At 41.9% G+C, this 24426-nt stretch overlaps 1 protein-coding gene across 5 annotated transcripts in view; it reads right to left on the bottom strand.

The window, feature by feature from the left end:
- FHIP2A (FHF complex subunit HOOK interacting protein 2A) overlaps positions 1-23862 on the bottom strand; it is a 37482-nt gene extending 13620 nt beyond the window's left edge. For 2 of the 5 annotated variants that reach the window (XM_042907903.1, XM_042907904.1), the window contains exons 1-10: positions 23523-23861; positions 16846-16924; positions 11365-11534; positions 9568-9672; positions 9003-9125; positions 3122-3421; positions 2713-2909; positions 1313-1427; positions 721-797; positions 442-634 (exon numbers count right to left, since the gene is read on the bottom strand). In XM_042907903.1, coding sequence (XP_042763837.1) covers positions 442-634; positions 721-797; positions 1313-1427; positions 2713-2909; positions 3122-3421; positions 9003-9125; positions 9568-9672; positions 11365-11534; positions 16846-16924; positions 23523-23567 — 1404 coding nt within the window. In that variant the 5' untranslated portion in view covers positions 23568-23861. Of the gene's footprint in view, positions 1-441; positions 635-720; positions 798-1312; positions 1428-2712; positions 2910-3121; positions 3422-9002; positions 9126-9567; positions 9673-11364; positions 11535-16845; positions 16925-23522 lie in introns of all 5 variants that reach the window. The other 3 variants (XM_042907906.1, XM_042907905.1, XM_042907907.1) reach the window with 3 other exon arrangements.
- Between the last annotated feature and the right edge of the window lie 564 nt (positions 23863-24426).

Raw genomic sequence — 24426 nt, 5'->3', positions numbered from 1 at the left:
TAATAAAGGCTGAGAAATATGTCTAAATACATTATTCTTCTTGCCATCCTGTGAGTCATGCTTTCAATTTTTATTTACTGGTGTATTTTTAAATCATTTTTTGAAGTTTATGTATTTATTTTGAGAGAGAGCGAGAGCACACGAGCCAGGGAAGGGCAGAGGGAAAGAGAGAGAGAGAGACAGAGAGAGAGAGACAGAGAGAGAGAGAATCTAAAGCAGGCTCTGCACTGTTAGCACAGAGCCTGATGCAGAGCTCGAACTCACAAACCGTGAGATCGTGACCTGAGCCAAAACCAAGATTAACCCACTGAGCCACCCAGGCGCCCCGCATGCTTTCAATTTTTAAAGCCACGTGAAGAGGCTGTACTCAAAGCATCACAAGTACATTAAAGTCATATTTCCAAGAATGGAAGTCCAATTCTAAATCATTACATAGCATACCTCATCAGATATGTGATCACAATGTTCTATTAACCTATGTCTTAAAGGGTGTCTGCTAATTTCGGCCAGAGTTTCTGGTTCCCTCTGTTCTCCAAGGATAAAAAACACCATTTCTTGAAGCAAAACGTCAGAGGTTACTTGCCGAACAATGCGATGGAGCAGGGCAGTTGATGTCAGAATACCCATCTCAGAACTGGGCATAACAAACAGGTAATTAGTGGGCAAAAATAACATGAACATAGCAACGTTTTCTTTTTTTAATGGAAAAGGGCCACTCACGTTTGCATCAACTGAGGTTCCATAACGCCAATAAAAAATCTTTCATGAACAGCTTTGGCAAGGGCAACAGCAGCAGTCTAGAATATAGGAGGAGCATCATTATCTTCTTTTGTTTTCATGGAAAAGAGAGATTAATCTGTAACATCGACAAGCCAGTCTGCACCCTCCATCTGAATTAATGTGGAAAAACAAACTTGCCTATTGACCGTCTTGTTGATGGCACATAAACCTGGCTTAGATGTTAGCTACTTGGTCCTTTACATTTCATCATCTAAATTTCCAAGAACAAGACAGATAGGACAAAAATATTATCCCAATCACATTACAGTATTAGCATCTCCCCAAGGAGTTGAAATGGTGGGAGGTTGATGTCACCTTATGAAGCTTTCCACTGTAATACTTAAAGACATATAAGGTCAGAGCTTGAGCTGTGATTTATTCCATAGTGGCAACACACACACACACACACACACACACGCACACACACGCACGCACATGTTTTTTTATTTGTTTGTATTTATTTTACTGTGCTATCCTAAAATAGACATTTACATTTAAAAATTATCAATAAATAACAAAAAAAAATTCACACCTTTTGTGCTTCCTTTATGAGTTGATCACAATAATCAAACCAGGAAAGAAATGAAATTAAGGCTCGTTTTCCTGGAAATGCTGAAGCATCTTCTTTATGACTGTATGAGTCCAAGCTGTAGGGAGACATGGGAGAGAAATGCTTAGTCCAAAGTTATCTGAAAGCATTCATCCAATTCAGTACATATGGAAAGATAAAGGTATGTGAATGAACTTACACAGTAAGATATATTTACACAGGCAACGCCGGATGACTAAAGAAAGCCAAGGGGAAAAGAAAACCTTTTAAATCAAAAGTTGTAAATAATTTCACTCATTAAGTGGAAAGAGAGAGACTAACAAGAACGCAGCTGTGGAGGAAAAAAACACACAGACGGCTCCTCATGCTTCCGCCATAAATACGACCAAGTGGCAGGAATGAAGTGTCTGAGGTTCTCAGCCGCTGGGATGGAAGAAAAGGAAGGTAAAGGAAGGTGTGCAAAAAGAAACAAGCAGCCTGCTTCTCTTCCTGCCTTGCAACACAGTAGTAAAGTAAACCCATGGGTCTGCCCTACGGATGTTGGCAGAATATCAGGGGGAAAAGACAAGTAGGGGGGGTCTGGAGAGCTCAGTTTGTTGAGCGTCCCAATTCTTGATTTCGGCTTAGGTCATGGCCCCAGGGTCACAGGATGGAGGCCCACGTGGGGGTCAGCTGAGTACGGAGCCTGCTTGGGATTTTCTTGCCCTCTCCCTCTGCCCCTACCTTGCTCACACTTGCTCTCTCTCTCTCAAATAAATATTTTAAAAAGTGGAAAAAAAAAAAAAAAAAAAAAAAAAAAGACAGGTAAAAACCAAGGAAGAGTTAAAAATACACAGAAAAATTATAACAGGTTATTATACTAAAATATTAGGCTGCTTATAGATGATGGGATTAGGGGCAATTTTCCTCATGCTGCTTTATAAACTTATAAATGTTCTGTGATGATCACATCTAACAATGAGAATCAGGGGGGGCCCCAAAAGACGGGTAAAGGGGGTAAAAAAATAAGGGAGGAGGGGAGAGTCCATATACACCAAACATGAGACTCCCCTAGAGGCTGCAGCAAGTATTTATAAAAGGATGTTCTGTCTTTTGGAGGGAAAAAAAAAATCAGATACAGTTATTGGTTTTAATGTAATTAAGGTCTTAATTGATCAGTACAATGGAAAAATAACTACGCAGCAGCTGTACTGTTCCCATACCAACTCATTCCTGATTGGTAACAAATTTAAAATGGGTCTCCGAACATAATCCCATTTAGTGATCGCAAGTAATGTCCCTCTTTCCAAAACTAAACGTTTATGTCACTGCCAACAGAAGTGAACTTGAAAGTGTAGGTGGAAGAAGCCACGTCTAGGGGAAAACACAATAACGGTGCTCACCCCCAGTTAATTGCCTCCACGGTCTCGATATCTAGCGGATCCACTGACTGAGGTAGGGCCTTGTACAGCGAGGCGAGTCTGTCGGTCAGCAGTTCGCACAAGCAAGTGCTCTGTGTGAGGCACCTGGCGGCCGCAGGCTCCGGCAGGCTTACTAACAACATCAAGCCCTCGCAGGCTTTCACAGCTATTCGGCCATCCTGATGGGAAGAACACACACCCCTTCAATTTTTGAATTAGACGTATGTGAAGCAAGTTGCCTGGAAAAAATTCAACTTAAATAGATTTAATGTTTTACACGAAAATAAGGATCTCTATATATGTATATATATATATTTTTTCTATTTCAAACGCATGTAACTGTGATCAGGATGTGGGGTGGGGGGTGGGGGGGAGAGTAAAGGAGACTCACGGGACTTCTAGTAAGATTTAACAGGGAATTCACTAAGTTGTAATCCTGGTTGGGACGGATGACGGTGGCCTCCGGTAGTGAGGTGACGGTGAGATTATCCAGGCTCGTGGACAGGTCGTCTAGCTGGTGAGGAGGCTCATCATCTAACTCTGTGTGCTCCAGCCCCGTGGCACCAGACAGTTCCTCGGGCTGACACGACTGTCCCGTGTCTGTTGACAAGGAATCCTGACCTTGACCTTTCGATGTGTCTTCTGAAATTACATCTGGTGTTCCTTTGGAAGCCAGTGATTTCAACTTATTCTGAAAAAGAATACATGTTCTGTAAGATTCCTTTCAAAACACTTATAAAACAGAAGTCACATTTTTATTGGTTTTTCTGTAATTAACATCCTATAATTCTACAGAATTACAATTCTATAATTAACATAAAGTCTAGCCAACGTAGCAACAGATAGAAGAAGTGTTAGAACAAATGAAAATACTCAGACTTCAACAAACTGTGTTTTAAATGTTTTATTTTACTTACTTATTTTAGATTTTTTTTAATGTTTATTTATTTATGAGAGAGAGAGTCAGAGGGCGAGCTGGGCGGGGGCAGAGAGAAAGGGAGACACAGAATCTGAAGCAGGCTCCAGGCTCCGAGCTGTCAGCACAGAGCCGGACGTGAGGCTCGAACCCACCAGCTGTGAGATCATGACCTGAGCCGAAGTTGGACGCCCAACTGACTGCACCACCCAAACACCCCTAAATATTTTTAAATTGCAGAGGCATCTAGAACACTTGTCACACTAACTGCAGAATGTACCATGACCACAGCAATGAACAGTACTAGTGGTAACTATTTGACTACTGCTACAAACAACTCATGTTAGTGGGGGGAAAAAGAAGATTCAGGAGTTTTCAATTGCAATTAAATGTTTCCTCCTCACTGGATTACTGAAAATACATAGCCTCCACATTGATTCTTTTAGGACTGGTTTTCTAAGATGATTTTTCTGTGTTTTCCTTTGCTTCCTATGTTTACTTTAGAAAAAGGACTCAATATTCTCAGGACTTTTTTTTTTTTTTTTTTAACATTTATTTGTTTTGAGAGAGAGAGAGAAAGAGAGAGAGAAAGAGAGAGAGGGAGACAGAGAGAATCTCAAGCAGGCTCTGTGCTGTCAGCATGGAGCCCGACACCAGAACTCGATCCCATGGGCTGTGAGATCCTGACCTGAGCTGAAGTCAAGAGTCAGGCGCTTAACTGACTGAGCCACCCAGGTGCCCCTCTTCAGAACCTTTTTATTAGTGTTCTTGATGGAAACAGATTTACTGGACATGTCGGCCCCACCCCCCCGACACACACACCCAGACACAAAGAGAATCTCAACCGAAGCTAACCATTCGTTTCAAGGCAAAGAGTATTTTGTTTTCCATTTGAACACAAGAACAAAAATCAAATCACACACACAGGTTAGACGTCATCATAAACCAGCTTCTCCACAGGCCCGATCACCATATTTCACCTAGCACAGAGGTGCATTAAATGCTGAATGAATTCAAAGTTCTATTTCCAAAGTTAGATGATAGCTATGATAAATCACTTTTATTACAGTTAAAAATATAGTTTGGACCAATCTTCTTGAGAAATCGAGCCCGCAGCACACGTTAAAAGAAAACGCTTCTGTAGAACGACAGAACCGTCCCGTTTCCTAGAAAACTGCGTATCACAATCTTTATGAATGTAAAACATTCGATTCCATCTAAAATTCTACTAATATTGTTGGAAGTGGTATCTCAGATAAGAATGGCAAAGGGCAGGATACTCTTAGGACTGCATTCAATCCTTAAACTAGCGTTTCTCAAAGTAGGACTTAAGACTGTCAGGGTCACGGTCTTCCGTGGGGCTACAGAAAATCGCAGACGCCTGCGTCAGACCCAGACCTGCCGAATGGGAATATTGGGAGGAGGAGCCAACGAAGCTGCATTTTTATTTGTTTGCTCGCATTCCTGAGTATGGTTGACAACGTTCGATTCCTGTCAGTGTCCAACAGCGTGGTGGAATCCGCGTCTCTTAAAAGTTCCGTAGGCGATGAGGAAATGCTGCCTTCTCTTGCACTTTGGTTCTTCCCGAAACTTTCTGCTCTAGGGATCTTAATGACAGCCAAAGCACATTCATACACACAACCGTCAGATCTCTTGAACACAGACTTCTCTCCCAAATCGCAGGTTTGCGAGACCAGATACCTGCCAATTCTCTCCAACAGGACACCAGGAGGACTCGGAACCTCCAGAACCGCAATCACCATCTTTCCCCTCAACGTAAGCTCCCCCAGGGCTCCGTTCTTGCTGTCAGCGACAGCCTTGCTGGTGCAGGAGTTCACACATTCGTCGTCCTTTCTCTTCTTCCTGCACGAGACCCCACCGAATCTACCTCTGGCGTCTCCTCAACATATGCACTTCATTCCAACCCACTGCTTCCCGCTTACAGTCCATGTCACTTTTCGTTGGGGTTACTCCCCCAGCTGCCGAGTTAGTTCCTCTGCTTTTCCTTCTCCACTCAAAGGAATCCACTGTACAAGATGCTGCCGCCAATTGAACTTCAGGCACAGATACCACCGTGTAATAACATCCCTGCTCCAAAATCTTCAATGGCTCCCCAGTGACTGCAGGCATGTTCACATTCCTCGTCCTGCCATTCAAAGCCTTCGACCAACTCCTTGTCTGTCTCTTCAGGCCCTTCGCTTATCACATATCCTAAGTGTACTGTTTCTTGACCACACCACACACTTCTGTACCTTCCTTCCCTTACTTATGTTCATCTATTCTTCTCTAAACATCTCTCAGGGCTCACATCAAAGGTAGTTTCTTCTACGAAGTCTTTCCTGACCACTGAGAGCAGATGTAATCCTTTCAGCCTATCGAGGCTTAAGGTACTTTTACTTTGTACCCTTAAGATACTCACTTTACCTCAGATTATAGTCTGAGTATGAGCCTTACCCTTGTCACCAGACTATACGCTCCTTTAGGACAAAGACTGTTTCTAATTCATTTACCATATGCATTTAAATCATAGGAGATGTAAACTGTGGCTGATATAAATGAAAAGAGAGATTAGACTTTAGGGGACACATGCATGAGAATTGCAAAGTACTTTTGTTATCCTCTACACTTACGAGTAATATAGCTGCATTGTTCTCAAGATTCATTCATTCAATAGTGTTATTTAAGCAGTTATTATACATTATACCGGATATTAGAGAAGCTGTGGGAACCCAAAGATTAATGAGACAGGGTCCTCGTCCTCAAGGAACTTATTGGCCAGCAGGAGAAAAGAAAATGCACTTAAATAACTCTAATGCCAGGGAGACTGTAAAAATTACATTAAAAGCTTATGAACAGTCTTGAGAAAATGAAGATACCTACCACCTCAGGCTGTGGAGAGGTATGTGCTGTAAGACTGGCATATTACAGCAGACATGTCACTGATTCCGGGGGTTCTTTGGAGAGAGGTCTAAATATAAACATTTCTCAGGGCACCTGGGTGGCTCAGTCGGTTACGTGTCCGACTTGGCTCAGGTCATGATCTCACGGTCCGTGAGTTCGAGCCCCGGGTCGGGCTCTGTGCTGACAGCTCAGAGCCTGGAGCCTGCTTCAGATTCTGTGTCTCCCTCTCTCTGCCCCTCCCCTGCTCATACTCTGTCTCTCTCTGTCTCAAAAATAAATAAAAACATTAAAAAAAATTTTTATAAAAAAATATAAACATTTCTCTGAGGACAGGTAAACAAAGGGTATCTCACCATCACCTTACATATGCCCACAAATTTTCCCTGCTTCTGATCTATGGCTGTGTACTTCTGAGTAAGTTGCAGAGATTCTGATAAAAAGTCCTTTTAAAGCTTAAGCTCGGGCAAAAATCCATACATTTAAGTAACTAGGGTATCTAAGAAAACTTTAGTAAAAGTGCACTTTGAGAAGAAACATCTGACTTGGCCAGACTGAGATACTTGATATATTTATATCGAAAACTAAAGGACTGTAATATCATTCTAATGAATAAGTCCTTGAAATCTGAACTCATAAATGTATTCCAGCCGTTTTGAAGCAAACTTTCAAAATATGAGGCGCATCACGAGAAACTGGCATTCACAATCCTCATCTTCAACCAGAAACTTAAATGCATGCAATGGTGCAGCTCGGCTGCCTGTCCGTCTTCATCAGGAGCGCAGAAGCGGATCTCGGGTGGCTTAACTCCGTAAAGTGAGATAGAAAACAAACCCACCCACTAGACTGGCTCAAGCTTTTAAAGACAAAACCAAACCCTGACAACACTCACTCTGACAAGGCTGTGGAAAACCGGAACTACTCTCATACGTTGTTGACGGGACGCAAAACGATAAGCCCATGTAGTAAAACGGTGCGGCAGTTTCTTACGAAAATCAGAATACACTTGCCACACGATCCCGCAAGCCTACTCTCAGGTAGTGACCCAAGTGTGTGAAAACCTAAATCCACGCACCAAAAAAACTGGGTGTGAATGTTCAGAGGGGCTTTATTCATAACTGCCCCACACGGGAAACAACCCCAAGTCCCTCAACTGGTTAAATGCATGAACAACGGTGATGCATCCATACGATGGAATACTACTCAACAATATCAAGGACCAAACTCGTCCACGAACCTCCAATGCATTCTGCCAAGGAAAAACAGCCAGACCCCAAAGGCTGATTACATTTCTGTGACTTTCTGTACAAGAGGAAACCTGGGACGGAGACACATCAGTGATTGCCGGGGACAGGGGTGGAGACAGGATGGCTACAAGGGACGTGCGAAGGGCGGCGTGACTGTTGTGTAGCTCGACTGTGGTGGTGGCCACGTGACTGTGTGTCAAACTCAGAGAACCGCAGACCCAAAGAGGGGAAACTGCACTATATGTAACTTATACCTAATCTAGGGGGAAAAAAAGAAAAGAAAAAAGAGAAAAAGATTTTTTAAAAAACTAAAAAATCGAAACTGTTTTTTCTACCATATTCCTAATAATTTCACTGCTGAAAACAAAACAAAAAGTTAATGAAAGAAGAAAGTACACAAAAATTGTCTGATTTAGGGGCACCTTAACTCGGTCGGTTAAGCATCTGACTCTTAACTTCAGCTCCCGTCATGCTATTACAGTTTGTGGGTTCAAGCCCCGCATTGGGCTCCGTGCTGACAGCGTGGAGCCTGCTTGGAATTCTCTCTCTCTCTCTCTCTCTCTCTCTCTCTTGCTCTCGCTCTGCCCCACCCCTGCTCATGTGCACACGCGTGCTCGTTCTCTTTCTCTCTCTCAAAATAAAGAAACTTAAAAAAAAATCGTCTAATTTAAAACTAGAAGTAAAACCCAACATATTAGTTGATGTCATAAGTAAAGTATGATTCAATGACTATGGCTAAGAAAAGACAGTACAGAACATGAAAGCAATCCCAACTGTGATCCCAGGCTGGAGAGGTTAACTCGTGACTTTGCACATCTGTCCAAATCTGCACACACCATCCCTGCCCCAGTCCGGGTCACCCATGCTCCACACTAGAGCATGCTTGGCTGAAAACATGATAGCTTATAAACTTCTGTGACTTCTCTCTCCCTGACTTTCCCCTTCAAGCTGCATTCCTGCTAAGCCTTGATTCTGTGTGTCGAGACCCCGTGCTGCCCTATATATCTGGCTCAACTATTTTCTCTGAAAATTGTTTTCCTCAGAAGATTCAAGTTAAAACAGTGATCTTAAGTGAAAAATAATTCTAGGAGGTAAAACAAGCCATATGATACCCACAAATGTAATTCCTTCTAATAATCCTTACAGAATTCAATTCTCAAAATAATTTTAATATAAGCATGCTTTGAAGGTTGACAAGAAGCGTACCGTACCTCCAGAAAAAAATTAACCAAGTAGGGATTTTGTTTCAGCTTTGCACACACGATACAGAGAAACTGGATTTCTTCATTTTCCGTCGGTGTTGCAAGGACTTCACCGCACAGTCGAATTAATTTCTGTCAAAAAATTTAAAACAAATTTTGAAACTTAGGTTACTTTTTACAAGTATGTAAACAGTCGTCTGTTTGCCTTAAGTGTATTTAAATTTTTCAAATAATGCAAATACCTTTCATTTTTCAGATAGAACACTATTTAAAATCACCTATAACGAAACAGATTTACTAATTTTTCAATTGCCCTAAAAAAGTAGTAAGGTGCACAAGAAACTCTCCTTGAGGTATCACAGAGGTAAGTTAAAGGAAAAACTGACGTATAAATTTTTAAGAGAAAAACATCAAGAGCATACGTAATACCATGTCGGGTAGACAAAAAGCTCAAGGATTTGCTCGTTTACATGTTATTTTGAGAATAACTTCGTGATTTTTCCTCTCAGAAAAATTGTATGAAATAATGTATACGCTCAAAGAAATCCAATCAAATTTACGGGGGACAAAATACCTGCACTGGCCTGTGTACATTAATGTGTGGGAGTAGTGGCTGCTGGATTCTTCCCAGAAGTTTAGTGTAGAACACCAACACTTGCTGTCTCATTCCGGGAGGACACTGGGTATGCGAGAAAAGAAACACGAACAAGAAGAAAACAGGCAATACAGACACACTCAAAAGCCTTTAAATTAAAGAAGAGGAGAAATGCATACGTGAATGTATTTCACCCTCAAAAGCCAAGGCAATCGGCCAACTAATGAGTTCGTCAGAATCAAATTCTCAACCAAATATTAATGACTGGTATTCTGGAAATAAAATTACATCTGGGACTACAATATAGCTTATGGAACCACAGGCTAATGTAATTACAAGCAGCCTGATAGTAACACGTTGTTAAGATCAGAGCTGGTTCAGGCAACATCAACCTGTTTATGTTCCAAATACTACAGAAACGTGAAACTACTATGGTTAAATCCACGGCTAAAGCAAAAGCAGAATCTTGTTACTTACACTATTGATGGGTGATCAATAACCCTCCATCGCAGAGATGCAGGAGTAAACGTATATGTATATACGTTTCCAACACGTATATGTAAATAAAAGGAACCCTCTGGTATAAAATGCTGTGATTCATTCTAACAAAGCTGCTTTACATTAGTTGCAAAATTATTTACATTATGATTATTATAAACAATGAAGAAGTGTTTATGACATGCCAGCTGTTTTCGATCTTTGCTGAAAAGGAGGTAAATGATTACTTACTTTGTGGGTTAAGAGAGCACGAACTAACAAGGTTCTATGTTCTATGATTGACCTGCTTATGCTGCCTCGCAATGAAAACAGTCACAAAATGAATATAGTTCCACAGCATCACCACAGACACGTTATCTGGAAACAGTATAAACTATAATCTTAAGCACAATATTTTTTTAGATAGCAAATACCTTGCATTATTCAGATAATACATTAATAATGTTTTAATCACCAATATAAAAATTAATTTGCCAGTGGTACAATTATTAACATTCACTCAAAAATCAATTAATCTATATTCAACTTAGTGTTGCAAAGCCCCTCTCTCCACATGACAGGAGAAAGGGAGGAAGGAAATGAATTGCAGGGCACTGGAAGCAGATGTCCTGTCTCTAAAATACAAATTACATGAATTTAACTTAAAATGAATTGCGAGTATTACAGACTCGGTTAAAAGCAAACTGTCCCTAACACCACTGTTCGTGACCCTGTCTGGTGTTTCAAGATGTCTATTAATTTTTTCGTCAGTTGGATTTTCACACATATTACAGAAATTCACAGAACAAAACCCACAGGCTTTGAAACGTGCCTTCATACACAATTTGAAAGCTTCTTGGTAAAGAATATTATTTATACCATAACATCAGTTTTGCAAAGATTTCTCAAGATTGACGAGGCCTAAAAAGTTAACCTGGCTCCACTCATCAGTAGAGGTAATGCTGGAACAATCAGTGACATTCTCTTTCAGGACTGTGAAAAAGAATTCCTATTTTCGTAACACAACGTTCACTGGGTTCCTTCTCATGTCCTATGGCTCTGAGTATGTGCACTTGACTCTATTTTCACAAATGTTTACACTGTAATTCTAAGCAGTAATTCTAAGCACTGTAATTCATACAGCCTGCATGCTTTCTGTTTTTCACAATCCTGACTTGAATCCAGCCATGCTTAATAGGTACCTCTATAATTAAATTTCGTACTTGGCAGCTTCTCTGTCTCTAAGACATTAATGCATGTATTACATGCCCAAGAACACGATGTGGATTAGGAACTTACGTCAGCTTTCCCTAAGGTATATAACGTTTCCAAGATCTTGTGATGAAGCAAATATTCCATGCATGGCCCGGTCACTCCGAATTCTCGCTCACGTTCTTCTTGCAGCAAAATACCTAACATCTGGTCCAGATGAGAAGGGATATTTGTATCTGTCACTGGGGCTTTATCATCTAAATAAAAAAAAAAAAAATTCATCAAACATTCAAACATTTTAAAACTGCATATTTGTACCCAAATACTCTTGATATTTCCCCTATTCTAATTCAAACTGAGAAAAATCTCAACTACACACTTAAGTTTATATCCATGGTATAATTATCTTTGCCGGGATTCAGATGATTCTTTTTGCCATATTCTTATAAAAAAACTGAATCAATATTCTGAAATATATTCTATTAGCTAATGTCCATGCACGAGAATTCAAAATAAGAGCCATTTATATGGAAATGGGAACCTGACCAAGAAAAATACATGTAAATCAAAATTTTGTATGCACTTGCAATTAAAGTTGTTTTTTTTTTTTCAATCAGCCAGTTCAGAAGATTTGAATTTTAAGTCTATATAGAAACAGGTTGGCCTTTAAACACTGAGCCGAATCAGGCAGGATGTGTAGAAAGGGCAGGTTCTGTTTTGGACTGCTACTGAATCACACCGTAACACTGGCAAGTCAGACATTTATAGCCCCTAATTAATCTCCATTTGTGAACGCATGAGGAGCTCAAAGAAAAATTCTGGACATCTCTCATTAACAGACAACTATTCACAAAGCTAAAGCTTCTCCTCAGGAGAGTTCTTACAAATCCTATTGATTTTTTAAGATAAAATTTCATCGATACTTTCCAGAGTTCACAGTTCAACTTGAAAATCACATGGTTATATCAACCTGTCCTTATTGTTAAAATTACTCTTAATAAAGGGGTTAAGTTACTCTTAATGAAATGTGAAGTTTTCTAGAATATTTAAATGCAAAATATACTTGGAGGGGGCATGGGTGGCTCAGTTAGTTAAGCGTCCAACTCTTGATTTCAGCTCAGGTCATCTCACAGTTTGTGAGATCGGGTTCTGTGGAGCCTGCTTGGGATTCTCTCTGCCCCTCCTCTGCTTGCATGCACTCTCTCTCTCTCTCTCTCTCAAAATAAATAAAAATAAATAAACATCAAAATATACTTGGAAATGCCAAGTTCTTACTTACATTTCTATTGTCATTTACTTAGTACCGTCATAGTATGTACAACACAATCCTAGTATGCTATATATTTATTTGATGATATGTTGCTTTGTCTGTATGTGTGCACATTTTTGTAAACACACAGTTTAAACTATAACACTAAGCCCTACATAGAAAACAATGGAAAGACAAGAGTCACCCTTGTTTCCAAGGAGGACATATGTACCAAGTCTGATATAATATCTGGCAGGTATTAAAAGCATGGCACCTAGAGGGGTACCTGGGTGGCTCAGTCAGTTCAGCGTCCGACCTCGGCTCAGGTCATGATCTCATGGTTTGTGAGTTCAAGGCTCGTGTTGGGCTCTGGGCTGATAGCTCAGAGCCTGGAGCCTGCTTCAGATTCTGTGTCTCATTGTCTCTGCCCCTCCCCAACTTGTGCTGTCTCTCTCTCTCTCTCTCTCTCTCTCTCTCTCTCAAAAATAAAATGTAAAAAAAAAAAAAAATTTAAACAAAACAAACAAAAAAAGCATGGGGCCTGGAATTAGACAACTTGCATTCAAATCTTGGCTCAGTCACTTGTAGTTGGATGACCTTGGCAAACTATTCAAGCCTCAGTCACCAACACCTGTAAAATGGGGCTAATCAACACCAGTAAGTGTTTTTGAATGATTTCAATGAAATGACGTGTGTAAAGTTCCATGTTCTTTGCCTTTGTAAGAATTCAAGAAATGTTAACTTACGATGTCTCATTTTGTATTCTTCTAAAATGAGTAGTCTGGCACTAATAGAAGAGAAGTAATTTTATTTGAAATCTATTTTTTTAAATGATTTTTCTCCTTTAATTGCTGACTTGATATAAACATTCCAGGGAAGAATGAATGTTCAAGCATGGTCTGTTTACAGTCATTAACGGAGAAAAATGACCAGAAAGACTGTTTAAATTGAGAAGCAAATAAATTGTAAATTTGACTTGACAAATTAAAATCTTGGCTCCCTAGAAGGCAACACGTAGTTTCTGCCGTCTACCCTCATCCCTCCGAACCTGTATGTAGGTCTCCGTGTGCCGCATTTTGCTATTCCTTCTACCTGAAATGCCTTTGTCCTCCTTATCTATCTTGGAACCTCCTACTCATCCTTTAAAATCCAGGTTAGAGGGGCGCCTGGCTGGCTCAGTCAGCTGAGCGTCTGACTCTTGATTTCAGCTCAGGTCATGATCCGAGGATCGTGGGATGGAGCCCCACCCTGGGCTCTGCGCTGACGGTGCAGAGCCTGTTTGAGATCCTCTCCCTCTCAAAATAAATAAATAAAAATTAAAAAACAAAATCCAGGTTCTAGACTCTGCCTCTTTCCATTTCTCCCTTCTTTGTTTTCTCTCTGTGCCTGATGCAGACGCATTTGTCCCATACTTTATTATAAAGTACATACTTATTTCTGCTCCTGCAGTGTAAAAAAAATCATTTAAAGCAAGAATTTAAGGGGCGCCAGGGTGGCTCAGTCGGTTAAGTGGCCGACTTCGGCTCACGTCATGATCTCGCGGTCCGTGAGTTCGAGCCCCGCGTCGGGCTCTGTGCTGACAGCTCAGAGCCTGGAGCCTGTTTCAGATTCTGTGTCTCCCTCTCTCTGACCCTCCCCTGTTCATGCTCTGTCTCTCCCTGTCTCAAAAATAAATTAAAAAAATAAATAAATAAAGCAAGAACTTAAGGCCCTTCCTTTAAAGTATTTCCCTTAAAGCTATGGAGGGGTGAAAACTTGGGCAAGAATAGTCATTTGAAAAGGCAGCTCCTCTCAAAAAAACTTTCCTATAGGTCTGTTGTCTAAATATCCAAATTAAGGTAGAAATCCCATTTTACATGGAAAGGTATACATATTTTTTGCCTAATTTTTCCTTATTACACACATGTAAAGGATTTTTTCCTTTAAAGAAGAATTACCTGTGACCCCATTGGCTTGCCTGAATACTCTATCGCAGGAGTTGCCAGACTTTGGCCTATGGGACAAATCCAGTCTTGCCATGTGTTTAAGGTGTATCGGAACAAAGGAAAGCTATTCTTTTATATATTGTTGATGGCGACCTTTGCATTACAACAACAGAACTGAGTCGTGGCAACAGAGGCCATAGGGCCCACAAAGCCTAAAATATTTACCATCTGGCCCTTTACCGAAAAAATTTGCCCACCTTTGACCTAATTTATTTCATATTCCCCTTAATCTCCATCCTTCCTATTCACTGAGAAAGACAGAAGCAACCAGAAAATAACTTTTGAAGACTTCGTACATCAACCACATCCACCCTCTTTCTGAATCTATACCTATATGTTCTGCTTTCTACCTTATTTAATGGATGGCCTGTCCACATGCCTATTAAGGCTAAGCCTGCACGTGTGCCCTAGACCCCATCCCCTTGCCTAGTTAAGGGTATTGCTCAGAAATGATCGCATCTAACTCTTGTTGTCCACCTTTCCCTCCCTGCTACATCATTCCAACAATGTATAAATTGCACTATCTTCCATCTTTAAAAACATATTTTAAGCCCTCTCTTGAGGGGCATCTGGCTGGCTCTGTTGGAAGAGCATGTGACTCTTGATCTCTGGATTGCGGGTTCAAGCCCCACATTGGGTGTAGAGATTACATACATACACACATACATAAATCCGTCTCTTGATATCACATCTCCCTCCGGCTACTGCTCCGCTTCTCAGCCCCCCTTTCCACTGACGTAACAGAGCAGTCCACACACATTGTCTACACAGGTTCTCTGCCCATTTTCTTTTAAACCTACTGCAATCAGGTCTTCTCTCTCCTCCTTGCTATCAAAATGCCTCTTATCAAGTCCACTAATGAGCTCCTCATGGCTGAGTCCAAAGATCCTTTCTTAGTCTTCATTACCCTGACATCACCGTCAATTGACCCAATTAATCTCTCTCTTCTAAACCCCAGGACACCATTCTACCTTGGGTGTCTTCTACCCCATGGGCAAACGCAGTACCTTTTGCTATTATTCTCATCATCCTCACCTCTGAACATTGAGCCCCAGGGCTCCATTTCTGAACCCTTTCTCTCTTCCATCTATCCTTACTCCCTACAACATCTCATCCAATCCCAAGGCTTTAAACCCTACTTAAAGGTGATGATTTCAGTTTCACATCTCTGGTTTAGACCCCCACCTTAAATTCCAAATTCCTACTTCCAACTGTCTACCTGACACATCCAATTGGATCTGTAATTGGCATCTCAAATTTAACACGTCCAAAATATTCTTACAAACCTGCTCCTCCTACAGTCGGCCTGTTCTGCTAAGTGGTCTATTTTCCAACTGCCCGAGTCCAAAAATTTGGAGTTTCCTTCACTCAGTCTCTCATACCCAACATTCAATCCATCAACAAAGCTTTCTGCAAAATATATCCAGAATAACCATCACTTCTTACCAGCTCCGCCCTGGCTTCAGCCACCACCATTGCTTACAGCATTCCAAAAGTCCCCTAATGGTTCTACAGTTTCACCTCTGCATCCTTTCGATCTCATTTTTTTCACAGAAGCCAAAGTGGTACCTTTACGATAGATTGTGTTACACCGCCACTCAAAACCCTCTAAACCCAAGCTTGGTTTTTACCTTGCTTTTTTTTTTTGCTTACCTTTTTTTCTACCTTGGAGTAAAAGCTAAAGCCCTTACAACAGCTTACAAGGCCCTTCGCGATGGCACCCGGCTCCCATCTGATGTCATCTCCTCACGCTTTTCTCCTTGTTCACGTTGCTCTAGCCACACTGGCTTCCTTGAGGTTCCTAGACTATGCCAAGCATGCTGCATGCTCCAGCCTCAGGGTTTTTGCATTAGGTCCTCCTCCTGAAACCAACCCCCCAGATTTGCTCGCTCTCTCCTTCCGATTCCAACTGAGAGGTCGGCTTGGGCAATGAGGCTTTCTCTAACCTACAATAGCCAGCTGTACCCCTTCCTCCCATGTATACACTTCTATCCTCTCAGCCTGCTTCATTTTCCCCTTAGTAACTACCATCTGACACACTATGTGTATTGGTCTAGTTATTGTTCGCTTCTACGCAGTCAACATATAAGCTCTATTAGGAAAGGGATTTTGCCTGTTTGATCTACTGTTCATTCTATCACCCAGTGCCTAGAACAATGCCTATGCATAGCAGGTGCTCAATAGACACATTTTTTAAATGAATCTAAAAGAGGAATTAGAAGTACAATAACTTGGCTATAACTTTACATATAAAACAACTTTGAAAACTAATTTGAAACATATTTTAGTATTTCATAAATTTTCTGTTCAATTAACATTAGCTCTGTTTCTTACCCGAAGTCTCTATGTAGTAATGGGTAATTGCCTTCCAGTGATAAACAAAATCTTCTTGCAAAGGAAGAGAAGGTGCAAGCTGCACAAACACACACACACACACAAAAAGACCACAACGATTAAGAAAATGGCATGAAACGTTTCCTGTACAGTATAACTCTGTATTTGTCTACTAATAATACCAAAGCAGCATAAAAATAAAGGATGAGCTTTAATTCAATTCTATATGTCAGATATCAAAGAGAAACGCAGTCAAGAAAGTAACAACGCTTTATTAAGAAAGAGGAAAAACACATTTATCACATTTATCACTATTATTATTAAACTACAAGAACTGGGACTCTTTTTTTCCTCCCTGAAACTAGTAACTACGTACGGCTTCAAAAGTAACAGTGTGAAATGAAAAGATGCAATATCCTATTTAAATTATCAGTAAAATGAAATGATCAATAACCAGGGATCTTCGTACCCAGGACTTTGAAATGCAAAACTGTACAAGCTGCTGTGTAATTAGTTACACGTCACCATTACGAACACATATGCCAAAGTCAACCCTGTAATCAGATTAAAACTGTTCCCTACGTTCAGTGACACACAGATGTGAATCTTTTCAAGCCTGGATTAGGCAGCGCATATTTTTAGCAAAATACCTATGTGAACAAGACACTACCAATTTAAATTCCACAGAGCCATAAATGTTTTACATTTTGGCTTTAAAATTTACTTCAGGGGCACCTGGGTGGCTCAGTCAATTGAGCGTCCGACTTCGGCTCAGATCATGATCTCACGGTGCATGGGTTCGAGGCCCGCGTCGGGCTCTGTGCTGACAGCTCAGAGCCTGGAGCCTGCTTCGGATTCTGTGTCTCCCTCTCTCTCTGCCCCTCCCCTGCTCATGCTCTAGCTCTCAAAACTAAATAAATGTTTGAAAAAAAAAATTTTTTTTTAAATAAAATTTACTTCAAATGTTTTTAAGACCAAAAGTATATCCCTCCGGCCGTTTCACTGCAAACCTGCCAAGTATTTCAAATGTGTGTTAAACGGATGGAAAAAGACCTGGATGCACCTTCCACAACACTGTCTTTTCCTAAAATAGAGAGAATGCTCCCCCACCCACCACCCCAGTCCTACTATCGCCCACAAATTTTGGTCAGAATGTTCACAGTTGCCCCGGCTTACTTAAAAACAAATGGGTTTCTATCCTGGGCACCTAAAACATGGCACAGTCGACTATCTTTCATTTCCATCTACTTCATCTAAACCGATGACCTAAGAGGTCATGTTACTCCCGTACTACCTGTTCCGTTTTGATTTCTTGGTGGCCTCAAGCAGAGAGACCTTCAATTCTCTTAAAGTTCGAAATCCTGTCAAAACAACCTCAGAACTACTGGGCAAGTTATAAACATTGGTCCTGGACACCTTCAGCGTGTCAACCCAGAAGATGAAATGTCTTTAGGAAAGAACATTTCTCGCCATCGCCAACATTTTCACGCTCTCGTGCTTGCCTGTGTGCACCATTCTGAATCGCACTGGGTTAAGAGATGCACCTCATTTCCAAATGGAGAGCCGTGAGATTCTTAAAAAGGCTTTCAGATCTTTAACAAAAGGAATTTAAACCTTTGGGATTATTATCCTTGAAGAAGAACATGGGGAGGGACAGTATTTGGGAGACACTGAGAAAAAAATTAGAAAGAAAATTAGGAAGCGTGACCTTTGGAAAACAGAATAACGTTCCTGAAACTTTTAGATTTAAAAAAAAAAAATATGTTTTAATCAGCTACTTGTTTTTAGGATCGTCTTCAAAGATATCAACACTCTCTTGTTTTGAGGGACCTGGTTTTTTATTCACCACCTTTTATATAGTTAAATGTATTAACAATTGGGACAAACTCAAATGAAATCTGGTGTTTCAAAAAAAAAAAAAGAAAGAAAGAAAAAACGTACTTAATTTCCTAAATGTAAATATTGCGATCTGTTAAATTTTTCCAAGGGCATCTCCTTGGTATATAAGTAATTACAGCATCCTTGTTCCAGATTATTTTACCTGTGGGACTTAACTCCATTTCCAAGTCACTAAATCAGAGGATCTTACAGGATTGATGTTGCGACCTTTGTTGTTCTAGTCAAATTCAAAGCAGGCTAGTGTTGCTTACCTGTGACTCTCTCTCTCCCAGGAGTTTGATTTAAATAAGAAACCTATTTATGTTTAAGTAGACGGTGAGACAGTTCCAAATTGCTAATAGCTTAGTTTAGTAACAATCTTGTTACAACATGAATAAATTTCCTTATATATGTAAAACTTCCCACTAAAATTGTCTTTCGTTACTAATTCTAACATGCAAATCACCTGTTTTACCACTATGTAAAATAAACATTTATGCAATGGGTAAACATTTTAAAATTTAGAATCAGCATGAGGGGATTCTAATTTGCATTAACTTTTTACAAAACAGAGATCAAATTGTTGAAAATTCATGCAGTAACACTCTCGACCAAAACTTGACACGAATGCCTACCTTGGACGTGGCTTTCCCTGGGAAGCCTTGCCAGACTTCTGGCCAAGGATACAGTTCTTTGCACATGCTCTGTGGCACCCTCTCTGAGGCTCGCTCTCTCTTAGCCCTGATCCCACATCTGTCATTGCTGACCTCCACTGCATCGTCAACTCTACAAGGGCTGGGACTGCTTATGGCATCTTTTTCATCACTGAATTCCCGGATTCCGACTCGTGGCACAGAGTAGGCACTCCATAGTATTTACAGAGTGAAGAAGCAAATGACACAGCAGTTGTTCCCATTTAATGAGCAGTTATGTGCCGGGCACAGTGCTGCAAAGTTTACACTTCCTAGATGGTCTTAAATTATCTTACAATAAACTCCGATTTTTCCCAAATCCCTATTAAGATCCAAAGCCAGTTAACTGCCTCACCCAAGGGAAACACTGCTTGTAACTAGACACTCGGACCATCTTTTTCCAAAAGCCGGAGCACATAGAAAGACCCACAGCGGTAACCCAGAGGAGAGCTCCCCATCTGCTACCAAAGCCCCATCTGCTCACTCTCCCACGTGCATCGTGAACACTCCACGCCCTAATCTTCTAAGTGCTTCTTCCTCCTAACCTCTTCCCTAAGGCCTCTCCTACCTTCCCTGCCTTTCCCAAGGCCAGCCCAAGCCTCCCTTCCTCCAGAGAGCCTTCTCCAAGCCCTGCGAGCCTGTGTGCCCCCAGAGAACTCATTGGCTGAACAATCATCCAAAAATTAATAATAATGGTTCACATTTATGAAGCACATACAATGTACCAGGTACTGCACTAGGCATTTCATATATATTGTCTCGTTTAAATTTTCACAATAATCCCATGAGATACGTATCATTATTTCCATTTTACAATGAGGAAGTTGAAATGTACAAGGATTAAGTAACTTGTCCTCCTTGGGAGGAAAGGGTCAGCCGTAGAACTGAGACCCTGTTCTATACAGCTCTAGGGGCTAGGCCGCACTCTTGTGCACTGTTTAATCTTTAATTTGTGTATTTGTTGTCTCCTAAATTAGACTGTAAGCATTGTGAGCAAGGACGCAGGTATACCTTGTTTCCTCTGCGCTGTGCCACGCTTTCACGGTAGGCTCATAAAACGTTTGCTGAACAACTAAAGTTAGAGATCCTGTCAGAAAAGAATACGCCTAAGAAAACACTACAGATGTTCGATTTGAAGTTTTAATTGCCAGGGCAGAATAGTTTTTCAAAAATTACTGGTTTCAACAATCATCAACTCTTAACTGTAATTTGAAAAGATTCACATCCTGAAAAATGACTTCCATTGAATTAATTAGCTAAAGTGGATAAAACTTCCTTCCCTTACCCTCTTGGAATAAATCTGCCCCCGAAAGGGTGAAACTGGCTGAAATTTAAAAAGAACCAGCCCCTGGCAGATTACCTAGGACAGACTAGGCCCTCAACAAACATTGAATTGTACTAAATGGAAAGTGTTTTACTTGTACTTTGGAGAAATTGGACTAGCATGATCCTGTCCATCCTCGGAACTAACTACCAGAGAGGCCTGATTTCACCCTTGTGACATGTGGCAACAGGCTAAACAAAATGGATTCACTGCAAAACGTACTGGCCAATCATTTTTACTCTGAGGGAAGATTCATTTCTGAAAAGGGAAGCAAGAGGTATGTTACAGTTCTTGGTTTTGATCAAGGTATGAATTTGTCTCCTAAACTCAAAATGCAGTCTATCCACTTAACAACTCATTTTCAAATATTAATCTTGAAAATACCTCATATATTTTTTCCTTATAATGTTAACAGGAAGCGAGGAGAAACCATTAAGTAAACAAAAAGGAAAACTCTGCCTGTAAACCTCATTTAAATGTTAATCTGGTCAACCCTAAAAAACCATTTGAAGGCTGATCCAATTGAACAAAGAAACCTATAAAGTAATAATATCAAAATGGTTGAAAACAGCAACACAATTGAAAAAAAGGTCATGTCAGCATCTGCACATAGGATAATGTCCCACCTCTGAAAAACAGGGATAATTATGTTAATTGCAAAACTGTTATCAGAAAATACTAATCGGACAGAAAAGAAAATGCTAATTGGGCGTACAAATTAAAAGGAGTACAGAGAAAAGCCAGTGAAATGAACTGATGAGTGGTAAAAGTAGTTTATAGAAGAAAACGCCCGGCAAATAAAATAGAACTGAAAAAATGGAAACCAATCTTCGGCTAGGAAAAAACATTCTTCAAATACCACAAAGATGGCTTACTTATCATTATGTATGAGTTCATTCCCAAGAGGGAATGTAAAAAGGAAAAATAAAAGTTAGTACCGCCAAAATGTTTTCAGATTTAACCTCCTATCAAGGTAAATTGGAAGGTATCACAGCTAAAAACATTAACTCTAAGAAAATAAAAACATTAGTTTTCTAAATGCAATGTATCAGTTACTAGAACTAGATGATTATAATCCACTCTAAACTTTTTCTCACTTCAGCAAAGTAGGGGAGCTGGATATTACAGAGCCAGTCAGACAATTGACATGCATAATTTGGTAGATGCTAGCATATACAGTTACAAAAAGAAAACAAGGACAGAAAACACAGGCCTCGGGATAAAAATGACTCTTTACTGGGAGAACATGAAAACCATCTTTCTTTTTCTAAGTACTTATTTCTGTAATAAGGCAGGATCAGCCTGATAGGTAAAGGATGTAAATAATGAAATACATTTTTTAATTCCAATTCCCATTTTTTAATTCAATATTAACCTGTATTCAATGTTAAAATTAAAGGATTCTTGGCATTTTAAGTTAAAAAATAATATAAAATGTAAATGTCACTGTTTTCATAAATTTCAGTTACATTCTTCTAACATAAAGGTGCTGCAGACTGTGTATAAGAAAGGAAAATTAAAAGCTGTCCTCAAGTCTAAAACCGTCATCTCCCTCAGTGTAATGACTGCTCTTCATTCAAGAAAACGCTTTCTTGATTTGATACACGTTTTCCCAAGAGCTTGTAGTAGAGCTTAAATGATTTTTAAACATTTCCCACATATCACTTAAAATAACAACTGTACTAAATTTGTTTTCGTTCTCATACTTAATTTTAAAAACCCATTTGATTTTTATCTGACCATAAAAACTATTCTATTGCAGTTGGTTTATTGTTTTTGTTTTTTAAGTTGGGTGAATTTTAGTGTGCTATATCACACACTCTAAACACAGAAAGAGAATGACATTTTTTTAAATTAGCAAAGTACTGGTTTCTCCCACAGGATGCATTTTTCAGTTTGGGCAACTCTCCCTGAGGAAGGAGAAACAACCAAAGGAGAGCAAACTGGACCTCTTATTATTAAAAAGGCAGCAAGACATTTCCTCTTTAGTTACTACTCTTGTGTTAGGCTGTTAGGGTATCTGAATGTCTGTCTATGCTGGTGCCTAAAATCCTCCAAGGAGAGCGTCCAGGAAGAGAGAACAAGAAAGGAAACAGATGGCCTCGCTGCTCTGCGAAGGCTTGGAAGCGGTCTAGACCACGTACTCGACCAGACCCTCCAAACTCCCATTTCACAACAATCAATACGATGCAGCTGAGTTGGGCCGCGAGGCCAACGAAGGCAAGACCGGCAGGATTAGGAAACCGGGTCCGCGGGCGGCCTCCTCCCAGAGTCGCCCCCCGCTCCCTCCCCCACGTCCCCGGCAGGGGCACACCTTCCTCCCCACCCCACCTTCCAAAGTCAACACGACAGCAAGCCAAACCCAAGCCCGAGCCGTGTCTGGCCGTTTCTTTTGTCCTGCTCCACGGTGATCACTTTTTTCCAGAGCAGGTTAACGGTCCGGGAGTCCCGGGGTGCGCCCTACGGCCCCGCCAGGTGCTCCCGATCCCCCGGCCCATCAAGGAATCAGGCGACCCCGCGCCGGCCGGGGCACCCTCCCACCCCCTCCCCCGTGGACGCACAGGGACCCGCGCCGGCCCGGGGCAGGACGGCGAGGAGGGGGCCTGCTCCGAGCCAGGCCGCTCGGCCCGGGCGCCCCGACGGCCCCGCCGTGCCCCGGAGCGCCAGCCCCGGCCTCGCCCCTCCGCGGAAACCGGGCCGCCGAGGCCCCGGGCCGAGGCCGCAGGGAGCGTAGGCCGCCGCCATCCCCGGCCTGTCGTGCGCCCGCTGCCCCGCGGCCTTACCGCCTCCACGGCGTGCTGCAGGATGGAGGTGAACTTGGAGAACATCTTGTCCCGGGACTGCAGCAGCCTCTCCCGGGACGACCTGGAGAGCTCCTCGATCCGCCGCCGCCGCCCCTGCTGCGGCTGCCGGGGCCGCTCCAGAGTGAAGGCCGGTGCGGGCGGAGAGGACGAGCAGAGGGCCGAGGCGGGCCCGGGCCCGGCCGCTTCCGGGGTGTGCGGGCGGCGCGGCGGCTCCGGCGGGCGCTGGGACGCGGCGGGCGGCGAGGAGGGCGTTCGGCACGGACTCGGGGGTCCCGCGACGCTCCGGCGGCGGTTGCGGCTCCGGCTCGGACACGGTGGCAGCCCGGCTCGGGTTCCTTCCGCCCGCTCTGCCCGCCGCGGCCTGCAGGGGGCGCCGCCGCGGCCCGGGGAGGCCCGGACCGGGCCTTACCAGCGGCGGGGCGGCCGGACACCGCGGGGGCGGGGGGGAGGCGCGGGAGGCCGCGGCCGGCTGGGGGCGGGAGCCGGGCGAGCGGACACGGTCGTCCTCACGTTTGAAAAATTCAGCCAGCCTCGTCCTCACGTTTGAAAAATTCAGCCAGCCTCCGTTTTGTTTCTCCAGGGGAAGTGGCAGGTGTATTTTGTAGGGAAACGTAGCCATACCCGTACATAATATTCCGAGGCTCGTCTTTTAAGGGCAGATTTGGAAGACTGGTAAGAAACAGCAAAGTATTCCTAAGGCAAAAATGGACCGTGCATTTAAATGCTAAGAAGGAGAACAAATCAACTCATGTTGGTGAAATGGCTTTGCTGACTGGAAATTACATTATTGTTAATTGTTGATTATTCAACATTAAGACAGGAAGCCCCAAATGGACCGATGGTAAGGTGGTTCAGTTAATAGTTGGTAACATGTTTGCTCGGT

This window comes from Panthera leo, chromosome D2 (assembly GCF_018350215.1).
Source record: "Panthera leo isolate Ple1 chromosome D2, P.leo_Ple1_pat1.1, whole genome shotgun sequence".
Classification (NCBI taxonomy): Eukaryota; Metazoa; Chordata; class Mammalia; order Carnivora; family Felidae; genus Panthera; species Panthera leo.
The sequence above is the reverse complement of the archived record's forward strand: the minus strand, read 5'-3'. Positions and strand labels throughout refer to the sequence as shown.